At 35.8% G+C, this 12,713-nt stretch overlaps 1 protein-coding gene across 3 annotated transcripts in view; it reads right to left on the minus strand.

The window, feature by feature from the left end:
* The window catches only part of TTC7B (tetratricopeptide repeat domain 7B), a 130,627-nt gene extending 118,180 nt beyond the window's left edge, over positions 1–12,447 (minus strand). For 2 of the 3 annotated variants that reach the window (XM_009280775.2, XM_019472515.1), the window contains exons 1-2: positions 12,299–12,440; positions 10,988–11,156 (exon numbers count right to left, since the gene is read on the minus strand). In XM_009280775.2, the coding sequence (XP_009279050.2) occupies positions 10,988–11,126 (139 nt within the window). In that variant the 5' untranslated portion in view covers positions 11,127–11,156; positions 12,299–12,440. Of the gene's footprint in view, positions 1–10,987; positions 11,157–12,298 lie in introns of all 3 variants that reach the window. The other variant, XM_009280774.2, reaches the window with a different exon arrangement.
* Between the last annotated feature and the right edge of the window lie 266 nt (positions 12,448–12,713).

A 12,713-nucleotide genomic window follows, 5' to 3' on the forward strand; every position in this document is an offset into this window, starting at 1 on the left:
TTGGGAAGACACAGACATGGAATCTGGAGTTTATTTATAGATAAACTCAAACTATGCAATATTTGTGACCTCCAGATTCTTTTAAAACATCTATTAAGTTTCAGTATCTCCCTGTAGAAGTATAACTCATCTGTATAAAAAAACATCAAGCCATATTTCAGGCTTGAGAGGATGCCTTAAGTCTGAATCAGAGTTTGTTGGCCACCTTTACCCACCAATCCACGCTTTTACCAGTACAAACAACATATATCCCACCGCTCTATTTACTAGCTATATATCCAGTTAAGACAAAATCCTGACTCCAGTACTAACTGCTCTGCTAAAGACAAAATAAAATTCAATATACTTTTCAAAAACCTATACATTCCGCAAGAGCAGCAAACACATAAGTAGTCCGTCTCTTAAAAACCTGCCAAACCTGAGTACAACAGACACTGGACTTTTCTAACACGTTATGGTTTTCACCTAACATATCTCTAAAAATAAACTATATTTGAAAATAGTCTAGAGTAGACTATGCTAATCTGCTTTCTTGCAATTTTTCAGTCAAATAGCAAATATCCGAGAGGTTTTTTTGCTAATTGTAAGTCATAGACCCAAAAGCAGCAAGATTAAACTATAGAAAAAGGCCAGTTATCCTGCTACTGCAGTAGGCTTGAACTGACCCTCTGATAAGAAGATCTAAATGTAAGGTTGATGCTGAATAGAAAGTTTACAGTGTCCTACACAAACACCTTCAAAGTCAGACTTAGAGGTGACCATAAAATACAATAAATGAGCTGCAATAAAAATGTCAAATGACTGAAAGCATCAGATAGTTGGTAAGCTGATCACTCCTCCCCACTCCTTCTCTCCCATGACATGAACTGCCAGTGCCCCACAGTAATCCTCCACTACATGAAACATATTACTCAACTGGCTATTTGTAGATTTGACTTGGATTTATTATTTCTATTTTTATACTCTATGGCCACAACTATAATCTTTTTAATCTGAAAAACTCACTGTAAGAACATTCCCTCATTTTAGCCGAGAATTTTCTTTAAGATATGAAAGTGCCTCAGTGCTCTGCCAGAAACTTTAATTAATGCAGAAGGGAAGTACACAATTCCAACCGTCCTTTGATGAAGTATATAATACTATTTCTCAGGGTAACTTTTTTATACAGCTAGTATTCACCGTATTTTTCCTGGTTTATTTATTACAACCCAGGAAAAGTATGTCTATTTTAAGCATATAATGCACGAAGCAGGAAGTTCATTTGGAGAACTATCCTGAAATGACAACTTAACAGGATGGTTTGGACACTTCATTTGATTTGATGACACAAGGAATAATTACAATTCAATACTGTATTGAAAATGAAAACATATCAACTAGAAGAAAAACCCAGAATAAATTATTATTTCTGTAACAGGTTACCTGTTTATTTTTTTCTTAAATACAGATGAAATTTAAGAAATAATATATTAAAGTACCTAAAAGTATTTTTTAATTCTAAATAGGTATAAATAGCAACACAGAAATAACAACCACCTAATATACTGCCCACTTCTTTGTGAGAATACTGAGAGATGATAAAAAGTGAATTAAAATAAGAGATTATTATATTAGGCCCTTGAAAAAAGAACAAGCAAGTGGTAACTTGAATTGAGAAACATGAATTTCAAAGAAATACATATCACCCTAAATTATCTGCTGAAGACTATTGTATATATTCAGACAGGTCAGTTCTCCCCTTTGTGCTTGTTCCCACACCTGCCAGGCAGGAATCTCTGCTATTCTCCCTCAGAAGGGCAGGAATTTCTTTAACTGTTTATAAACTTTTTTGAGATATTCGGAAGAGAGGTACATGTTACTGCTACAAAATACTACTGCATTTGTTGTAAAGGTCATAGCTATTGGTTTATTTAATTTTATTGGTTATTTTGTTTTATTCTGCATTCAAGAATATCACATCAATTGGTATCACAAGTTGACTTTGATACTCATGGCTTTTAAGTTTAAGCCCTTCCAGTCAAAATCACCTTCAAGTAAAAGCTTCCAACAAACTGGGTCAGTTTTATTTTGGGAAGACACTTATCTGATACATATCTAGTCCTGATATCAAGCAAGATGACTCCTGAGGGAAAAGAAATTGAGAAGCAGTGAAATGAATACGAGTCCATACTAGTTAAGCTTACATGTTTTGCAAAGTAACTCTAAAATTGCTTGTCTAAAGACTAGAACAGCAACAAACAGTATTTGGACAAGAAAAGAGTATGCCTGATATTTAAGTTACATGATAAATTGCAAAGGTTTTCTTTAAATCTTCAAAAACTTCATAAATTGTCCGTATTTTGTAAAAGATTCAGAAAGCAAACAGTAGATAGTTTTGTCACGTATTCCAAGTGGCATTCTTGTGTCTATGGTCTCAAAGCAGTGGTCAAGGTTATGCCAAGAAAACTATTTCATTTTTACAATACAAGAGCAGACCAGCCCTACCACCACATATGCACACACTAACCACTACCCAAAAAAGAGGACTCCTCAGTAAGAACGAGTAACAAACTAACAATTTTTAAGAAGTCCCCGTGCAATAGATTTGCTTATTCTTACAGAACCAACTGTTTTTATGTTAAGGACACTGACAGTAATTACTTTTCATTTAGAAACCACTTAAACCAAAAAAAGCAGACTTATAACTTTTGTAGGAAAACTGATTAACTAACACTCCCATTTCATCATACAGAGTAAAACAAAAATTACTCTAAGGTCAAAAAGGAATCCACAGCACAGTTCAGATCTTTACCAAGTACTCCTACTACCCAGACCACTACTGAGACCATTAAAAAAAAAATCCCACAAGGCTGAGAAAAGCCTATCACATTTACTGCATTGTATATCTGAGGATTTTCCAAGATGCCAGACAGCACCTTGTCTGTATAAGTGCTACTAAATTTTAGAGACCACAAATAATAATGGATCTCATGGCTTATCTACTGTTTTCAGTAGACAAGCCAAAAGGACAGAGGAAAAACAGTGAAAGACTACTTTACACTTAAGTAAATAAAAATGCTTTTGTGAGAGAGGAAGAGTTGTGTCCATAGACAAAGATTTCTGGGTTTGCTTCCTGTTTCCCTTAAACGGACACATAAAATCCAAGTATGTTTTAGTATACAGCACTTACGCTTCCCTATAAGATAAGCAAAGCAACACTGGTTAAGTGTTCCAAATGCTATAAACACAAAAAAACCCTCTCATCTCCTTTTAAAGAAACTTCATATTTAGCTTATATATTTAGAACAAACAATTATATAGACTATGGCAAATATTTACTAGTCATTTTAAAAGAGGAACTGAAACAATCTAGAGTTACTGCTATCAAGGAACTCCCACAGTTTATTTCTGAACTTAGAACGAACACTGCTAATCTCACTGAAGGGAAGGACTTACTTCTAGAAGTCCTCAGTTAAAGATTGTGACTTGCTTGCAGAGGTTTTTTTTAGAAAGCAAAGCATGAATTTTTTTCCTCTTCAATTCCCTACTGGTATTTGTAAAGTAATTATTATAAAGGAAAGGAGGAAAAGTAAGAATAGAGAGTAGGGAAATATATTTATAATAAATTACCTCTTACTTTCACAGTTACTGCAGATACCCTGTCTTAGTAGGAACTGCCTATTTCTTTAGACGATCTAAGGAAACACAAACAATTCATTTCTCTGATTTTTCAAGTACCTTGTATTGCTCGTCCCCCCCATGCCAAGACACAGAGAAAAAAGTCTCCAACAACTGTCAAGATGCTAGTTTCATACCCAATTAGCTTTCCAGAAAATGCATCAGAAAGAAAGTGAATACCCCCTTCTCTCAACATAGTTGAATTTAAGGGAAGCTGCTCTGGCTAGCCACTCTTTTAAACACAGACTACTTACAGAGAACTAAATCCATTCTAGATGAAACCCAGAGCAACATAAGCACAACTTCCCAGAGCTGAAGACAGCATTTTATCATGTATGCTCATACTGCAATGTCATTTCATTAGTACAGCTTTACTAATACCATAGTTATGCTAGTGCTTCTAAGTGTCTTGAAGTTTCTTAAAGTTAAAAAGAAAAAAAAGCAAAAAACAAAACAAACAGGAACACTCATCTCTTTTCTGAAGTGAACACCTACTTATTAATCCAAGCAGTCAATAAAACCGTAACAATATTTGGGGATTTCTTGTAATACCATCTGAGATAACTGTTGTGAGATGATTGGTTGCACTTTTCCTCTAAATGTAACGACACTCAAATCTTTGCATTTTCTTAAAAGCACAAAATAGACTTTTATAATATTTTTAAACAGAAGAGATCAGTATTTTCAGATGCATTTGTTTCTTACAAACCATGTGCCAGCCAATTCCTGATTTCCAGTACAGCCCTTTGACAGACAAGCAACTTCTGGAGAGGCTGAAAAAGTTCAAACTAGAGATAAAAGCTGGGAAAAGGGACTGATAATTGTTGTAGATCTTGGAGCGAGTGAATCTCTGATAAACCCTCCCCAAAGCAGAAGAGCTGCACATCAGTATATAAAGTGGTCGTTGAGGAAGCTGTTCGCTCAGGAGAAAGGAGATGGTTCAACTACAGAATTTATACTGAATTGTTTTTCTGTTTATTGTCAGGTTTGCTCCTACAAGCACCTCTGAGGAAAAAAGACCAGGCACCACTGTGACACTGGTTCTTCCCATGACATGAGAAAAAAGGCCAGAATCACTGATTTTAATTTTGGCCCAACATTTTCTCCCACTCCTCACCCTGCCAAAAGGCAAGATTCTGAAGAAACTAAGAACAAGAAAAACACACCACCAAAACACGCAAGTCGTAAAGATGCCTATTTTAATACGAAGCAAATTAACTTCATTTCATTATTTTAATTTCAAATACTGGAGCTAAAAGCAGCACTGAGGAAAGCAGGACAAACCCCTGGGTTCCCCCCTAGTCCCTGCTCCAGCAGGGCAGAAGTAATAAAAATAGACAGGGGAAAGCCAAGCTTTAACAGACAAAGTTTGAAGTACCTATGGCACAGGCTTCCTAGACATGGTCTGCAAACGGCTTGCTGACAGTCTGCAACATTTGCACAGCCATATAGGAGGAGGGAACTTAAGGAAGTTGAATTCTTGACCCATTGCCTAATGAGGCTAGAGATCCCTGGCATAATTACTGAAACAGTTTTCATTTAGCATTCTTCCATGAAGAGCTGCTTGGTGTCTGCTGACACAGGCTAGCAGTGCACAAGATCTCATTACAATTGTATATGACTAAAGTTAAGTGCAGCATCTTTTGCGAAGTGCAAAGTAGCAATTCACATGCACCTGACACTTCCACTGAACCTAATGAGTATTTCCATGTTTCTGTAAATAGAACTAATTAATAGCCAATCATTTAACTTGGTAAATGCAACATTAAATTTGAATATGGGTCAGCAGCAGTAAAGACAGTCTCACCTTACTCAACATACATCATCTAAATATAAACACAGTTATTTGAGCAGGCAATATGAGACGTAAAACGGTCTGCAGCAATAAGGCTACAATCCTGTAATGTCACAGTCTAACTTACATACGACATCCCTCACATACTTAACAAGAATTTGTTACTGTAATACAACACAGCCATCTTGACAGATACCTGCAGTAGTCTACTAATCTATTACACTATAGTAAATACAAACACAATTTATTTACTAAAATCAAGTTTACAAATTTGTAGACCTAAAGAAATGTCAGACCTGTAAATTGCTATGCCCATCTGTAAGCATTTGTAGAAAGATCCACTAATTTGTAACGCCAAGTATTACAAATTCATTTTTCAGTCATGTCTTTTGACTTATGCAGCAGTATCAGAATCATGTTACCTAAGATTTCAATAAGCTTATTTCCCAGTTAAATATATACTTGTTATTTGAGTTACTGACAAGTTGCACCTCCCCAAATTAACACCTCGATATCCCACTGTGCATGCATCTCATCTCTGCTTCCATAAGCAAACAAAAATTGCTTAGAAACATAGGAGATATTGCCATGCACAGTATTTGAATAATGCCTACGTGTGCTTTCCAGTATATTACCTCATTCATATACTGCTGAAAACTTGCAGAAACTTAATTGTCCTGTTCCCAGAGGCCATATCCCTAGGAGAATATTAGCTTCAGCCATTATTAAAATGGATTCTAAATATATGCTTCTATATGGTAAGAGCGTATACAGAATGTTTTCTGGTTGGTTTTGTAAGAGAAGGGAGTAGGAATGTTGGAGCTAGCTACACAAGCCTAACCTGAAAAAGTCATACATATACAGTCTTTAATTACTTCTTTATGGATTCATAACTTGTCTTATTTCAATTCTTCGTAAGTTAAGATTTTCCTCAGTCTCAGAATTGAGCATTGCCAATTAAACTGATCTAGTAAAGAAAGTAAACAAATGGATACTAAAAAGACAAAATTAACCTCATAACAAGGGAACCTGCTCGCCTTATCGGAAGGTAGTCGTTCCTAAGCAGATACTTAAATATCAAATATGTAATACAGCCAGAAATGTGCAAAACCCCTCTACATTTTACTTTGAACGAAGACTTGCCACCACAACCTCAAGACTGTCCTTCACTCCTCCTCCCCTGCCCAGCCTCATTTCTTAGCTTTGCTCTTGCTGCATAAGACACCTCTAGTAACAGATACCGATGCTAAGCTACATCTGTGGCAGAAGGAAAAAAAAAATCTGCTTTTTTCTGTACTGCTTCTTAAAACTTCATATTAAAGGTATGACCCGCTCCTGTGACCTACTATCTTAAATGCTACTACAAAAGAAGGAAAGGCAACAGCTTCAGGGAGCCGGCTCCAGCAACATTCATACACCTGCTTTCAGGCCAAGACTTTGCCACAACGGAGTCATGCAAACCTGCCCATCTCCTCAACAATGTCCTCCTTTAATGCCCGTTTTTCTTTCCCTCACCACACCCTTTTGAAATAAGCTGGCACCTCCAACCATAGACATTTTGCTACAGAAAACAGTTTTATCAGATGCTTTTCCTCTGCTTTTGTGTCAAATGTAATTACAAGCAGATGCAGGGTAAATCTAAACAACAGTTCCAAGTAAGTATTCTCATGTTTCTGCAAATGCAAAGTAGCCCATTGATTGAAAAGCTCCATCTTCTCATTTCTCTGTTTTATGACATTTAAAAATTACCCTACTCAATTTCTTCAAGTAAGTCTTTGAATCTAAGAAAATTCTGTATTTAATATCAAAACTATGATTTTATTAATACCGCAACTATCCCACACACCTTCTACATAAACATAGAGAGTCATTACTCAGAAGCACAGCATCAAAATCAGCTCTTTCCTTAAAGTAAAGAAAACATTAGATTTAATCCAGAACTGGATTCTATGGGCACACACATTAAAAAAGAAAAAAAAAAAATCAGTGTAAGGTCAAAAAAGTATGCCTGTCCGCAAAGTTAACCACACAGAAGACGACCATCCTCCACTACACTTCCATTTTTAACTTGTGAATTTGAGGAAATGGTGAAGAAAGGCAGGAAAGTATCAGAATTACACTACATTCAGTGTACTGTGTGGTAGTTATCTCCTCACAACTTTTGCATGAGGGATATCTAAACAGTGCTGAGTCCTGACCTATGCTAATCAAGTTTCTGAGGCTTTGCCTCATGCATCCCACTCAATCTATCACCTCTGAGGTTACAGAATGAAACCTCAGAGTGAGAAGGTAAGCACTTGGAGCTGGTCCTACCTTAAATAAAGAAAAAAAATTTAAGGCAATTAAAAACTACCATTAGTCATCTGCCCTATGCCTCTGTCAGAGGTAAGTACACCAGTTTCAGACCACTGCACAATAGGATATGAGACTGCAAATCCACTGGAACTGGATTTTCCCCAAACTGGCTTGAAATGGGGCAACTAAAACAGGTACCTTTAACTGCCTTTGTGCAGGTTGCCACACTGAACAGTGCAGCCGGGCTGATGCTTGCCAACAGGCAGCACAGACAGTCCCTCATTGCTTAATAACATGGCGCTATGTTCATGACTGCCAAAGAAATAATATCTAAATATTCAGAAGAGTTTTATCTTTATATAATCAGGTTACCCTTGAACTTGCAAGCAGAAATACAAATCCTAGTGAAGCACAAAATCCCTGTAAGAATAACTTGTATTTAGTTGGGTAATACATACAAGCCTCAATCACCTCTGAAGAGACTCTGAATTCAGACTGAGCAGTTTTATAGTCCACTCTTACAAGGAGAAAGAAGAAATTCCAGGGGGAGTGGGGAAGAGGAGGAGAATTAACTGTACACTGTTGGGAAGAAACATATGCTATTTAGTTGTCAATTACTCTAAACTTATCTAGACCTTGAATACTAAATTTAAGACTGCTCTGTGACTTCTACCTCATTCTAGAACACACAGAAGATGATATTCTCGCAACCTGCTACCATGGGAAGAAGGGATATTAAATTTAATTAATCTTCCATTCAAGCTGGAAACATAGTAGCAGAAAAAGATGATTCTGAACATGAACAGAACAACAAGAAAAACCCGAGAGTTTGCTCAGTTTGCTCAGGTAAACTGGTAGCCAGCCACCCAGTAGAAGTGACCAAACTAATGAAGTCTGATCAAGATTAGATCAGGCTTGATATGACAGATTTCAATGTTTAAGTATAAAACTTGAAATCAGAAGCAAAAAAACCCCACCATGTCTGGCAGAAGACATGCTGGTTTTCTTCTCTCTCTCCTTTTTTTTTTTTTTTTTTTTTAAATAAGCTGAACCTACAAAACATTCCAGGGTAGAAAAGATACATATTTTACTATTTTTGAATAAATTATTTTTTCATTAAGTAAAATTAATAATACTAATCCTTTCTGCAAAATCGATGCCTTTACGTTTCAACTGTTATATATCCATATGAGATCAAATAAAACAGAGCCAGAAGAGTTGAGCTCTGGGAAAAATTCAATTAAATTACTGGGATTCCTTAGAGATATAAGCAAATTTAGGTACTTAAAGTTGATCAAGTCCAAGATTGCATTTTCATGGAAAGAACATGACAAATTCAACAGACATCCTCATAGATTTAAAAAACAAAACAAAAACCACAACCAAAAAACACAAAGCTGAGTGGAAGTCTACCCATACCAGACGTTGCCAAAAAGCCTCCGAAGACACTGGGTTTTTTCTCTCCCTCCCTTTTTTTTTTTTTTTTTTTTAAATAAGCTGAACCTACAAAACATTCCAGGGTAGAAAAGATACATATTTTACTATTTTTGAATAAATTATTTTTTCATTAAGTAAAATTAATAATACTAATCCTTTCTGCAAAATCGATGCCTTTACGTTTCAACTGTTATATATCCATATGAGATCAAATAAAACAGAGCCAGAAGAGTTGAGCTCTGGGAAAAATTCAATTAAATTACAACCTACAAAACATTCCAGGGTAGAAAAGATACATATTTTACTATTTTTGAATAAATTATTTTTTCATTAAGTAAAATTAATAATACTAATCCTTTCTGCAAAATCGATGCCTTTACGTTTCAACTGTTATATATCCATATGAGATCAAATAAAACAGAGCCAGAAGAGTTGAGCTCTGGGAAAAATTCAATTAAATTACTGGGATTCCTTAGAGATATAAGCAAATTTAGGTACTTAAAGTTGATCAAGTCCAAGATTGCATTTTCATGGAAAGAACATGACAAATTCAACAGACATCCTCATAGATTTAAAAAACAAAACAAAAACCACAACCAAAAAACACAAAGCTGAGTGGAAGTCTACCCATACCAGACGTTGCCAAAAAGCCCACACAGATGCTGTATGAGAGAACTGGGCAGATTTACGTCATATATATGAACTCCCCATGTACTCCCTTCCCACTTTAATCTAAATATTGCCCAGATTTAGGAAGCAACCTTTTGTCTCTGCTACCAGTTAGTTCTCTTATTTCCTTGACATCTCTACAGAGAATGACTCATGCTTGTCTAACGTTTACTAAAGGACTGTGTTGGTGGAAAACAGTCACTCTCTTCCAAGACTAATGTTAGAAACAATCCTTGACCAGTTGTCAGTGAATGCTATTGAAGTCTCTCCTAAATTGTGTTTGCTGACTTTGACACTCCTCTCGCCATAACAAAAGTACATATGCACACTAAACCCAAGCTTAAACACAGCAGACCAAAGCAAACATTTAGACACAGTAAATTCTAATAAACCTACCGCATACAAACTGCCACTTTCCTCAACACACTGACCCAGCTTACAGCCTATTAATGAGTTTTCTAAACTGAAGGGGCACTGCCACCTTAAGACACAAGGCCAGCATTACAATTTTCACTATACGAGACTAGTAAAAAAAATTTTTTTTTTTAAATTAACTTCACTTTCTGATTTTTTTAAAAAAAGATATTCAGGTAAGAAAAATTCAAAAATAAAACTGTGCAAGAAATGCACTGTTTTAAGTCATTTTATCATGTTATTACTATTTTTCTCAAATAAGTAGCAATTTAGTTAAGCAATTTAGCTTAGGTTGAGCATTTTAACATTCAGTAAAAGGCATCACGGTGAATCAAGGGTCTCCAATTCTGTACACAGCAGCTGCAAAACTGCACTACTTTTGCAACTCTTAACTTTCAGCAATAGTGATAATACTTTCAGTATCTAGCCACAGTTATTGTGACATTTACATATTGAAGGACTTTTAAATACACACATCAAAAAAATTTGATTGGGTGACAGCACAGTTAGAATATTAATTAAGGTAAAAGTCTTGTCAACTTAGCACAAACTCTGAATAATTTAAAGGAGCCAAGCCATCCTCTTACTTATTTACAAATGTGGTACTCCACCACTGTGTTGATGATATGCACGCCAAAAATTTCTTTAACTTCGGACAAGATGTGAATTAACATTTTAAAAACTATTTCCACATTATTATACTGGAAAGAGCAATCTTACCTTTAGTAGAATATGCTTCAGCAATCATCCGTAGCCTATACGGTGGCACTGCAGCTAGCTGCAAGTCATCAACTCCAACTCTGGCATATGTGTTCAGAGCTTCTTTGTAATCACCTTCCACATAGTTTAACTTGGCCATAATTAGGTTAGCTTCTTGTAAGAATTCTGGCTAGAAGGAAGAGATATAAGAATGGTTCTTCTCCTGAGAAAACACACCTAATTCTTTCTGATAATTATTCGGTCCGTTTTCTGTATATATGCACTGTAGAAACCCTCAGGATATTTCTTGTAACAGAGCAACAAACCAACAAAACTCTGTCTTCATGTAATATTTGGGAAGCTTGCAGTAGGGGTTGAATCCACAAAATCTCACTCCACCAAGCTACTGAAAAGCATTCCAGTCATTTTGTATATTCACGTATTTATTTACACATGCACCAGAAATACCTCTGTCAGGATCCAGCTTTGCCAGGTGACAAAACTATTTAAAGGCAGCCTATCATTACAACCCCTCCAATGATTTTTTTCTAACACCACAAGCACAGTTGAAAATAACATAGCATCAAAAATTAATGATATATGTTCCACAGCCTATGTGTTTAATTTGCGTAATTTCAAAGTATCGGGGCAGAACAAATGTCTTGAAAAAAGGATTCATGGAAGAATGAAGAAAGAGAAGGAAGAGAAATTAATACTCCCACAAATCACAGGAAACAAAATGTTACAGATGACTGTAAAACAAGGGCCTTTTGATCTCTCAAAAGATGGACATTGAGTACAGAAAAGATAAGCTGATGTAGTAGCTACAATAATAGTTAAGCAAAGAGGGCCAGAATAGTTAAGAACATCAAAAGGTTATGACAGAAAATCGCTCTCAAGTATTAACCTCGCTTTCCACCCCTGCAAACATAACTTAAGGAACCTTTCCTGAATACTTAAGAGACTATTACAGAAATTGTGAAATATTTTGCATTTTTCTAACATTTCTATTTAATGCACTACAAAGAACAATATAGTTATATACTCCAAGAAGAACTTCCACAAAACAGGTTGTAAATACTTCACATAAGCATCCCAGAAGTCAATGACAGTTTTCTTATTTTTCTAATGAAAGAAGATTTGAGAAATTTATCTGAACAAAAATCCACGAAGAAACAAAGAGCCATGAAATAGCATAGCACCGATGATGTTCTGGGAACAGCAATGATAATAAAACACCACACAAGCACTTTCCACATTTTTCTCCATGATCAGCACAGTACTCCAGTCAATTTCAGCTTTTCTAATTCTTGCTCAGACTGACTTACATACCTTTAGGTTTCCCCTATCAAGTGCTGCCGTGAGATGTTTCCTGACCTCGGTCAGCTTTGGCCGGGGGCCCAGTGGACTACTACTCTGTTTAAGAGCATTTTCCTTCAAACATTGTTCTAGTTTGGACTCCCCAAGAAGAAGTTCTGCCATGTCATCTGTAAATAAAAGCAAACACATGAAAGATTAGAAATAATTTTATTTCACTAACACTTCAGTGGAGGTAGCCATTGCCTGAATTTTAAATACAAACTAAGCAAAACAAACACAAAGCATTCAGATTTAACACAAGTCACGTGGTACTTCATTTTACTTTTCAATTTATCTTTTACCTGCCTGATTCATTGTAGAATCAAGTGTCCTGTGTTCTAAGCTATAATGAATGAGAACATTCATTCTCAGAACCTGAAGTCAGTAT

Source organism: Aptenodytes forsteri, unplaced genomic scaffold, assembly GCF_000699145.1.
Source record: "Aptenodytes forsteri isolate BGI_AS27 unplaced genomic scaffold, ASM69914v1 Scaffold193, whole genome shotgun sequence".
NCBI lineage: Eukaryota > Metazoa > Chordata > Aves > Sphenisciformes > Spheniscidae > Aptenodytes > Aptenodytes forsteri.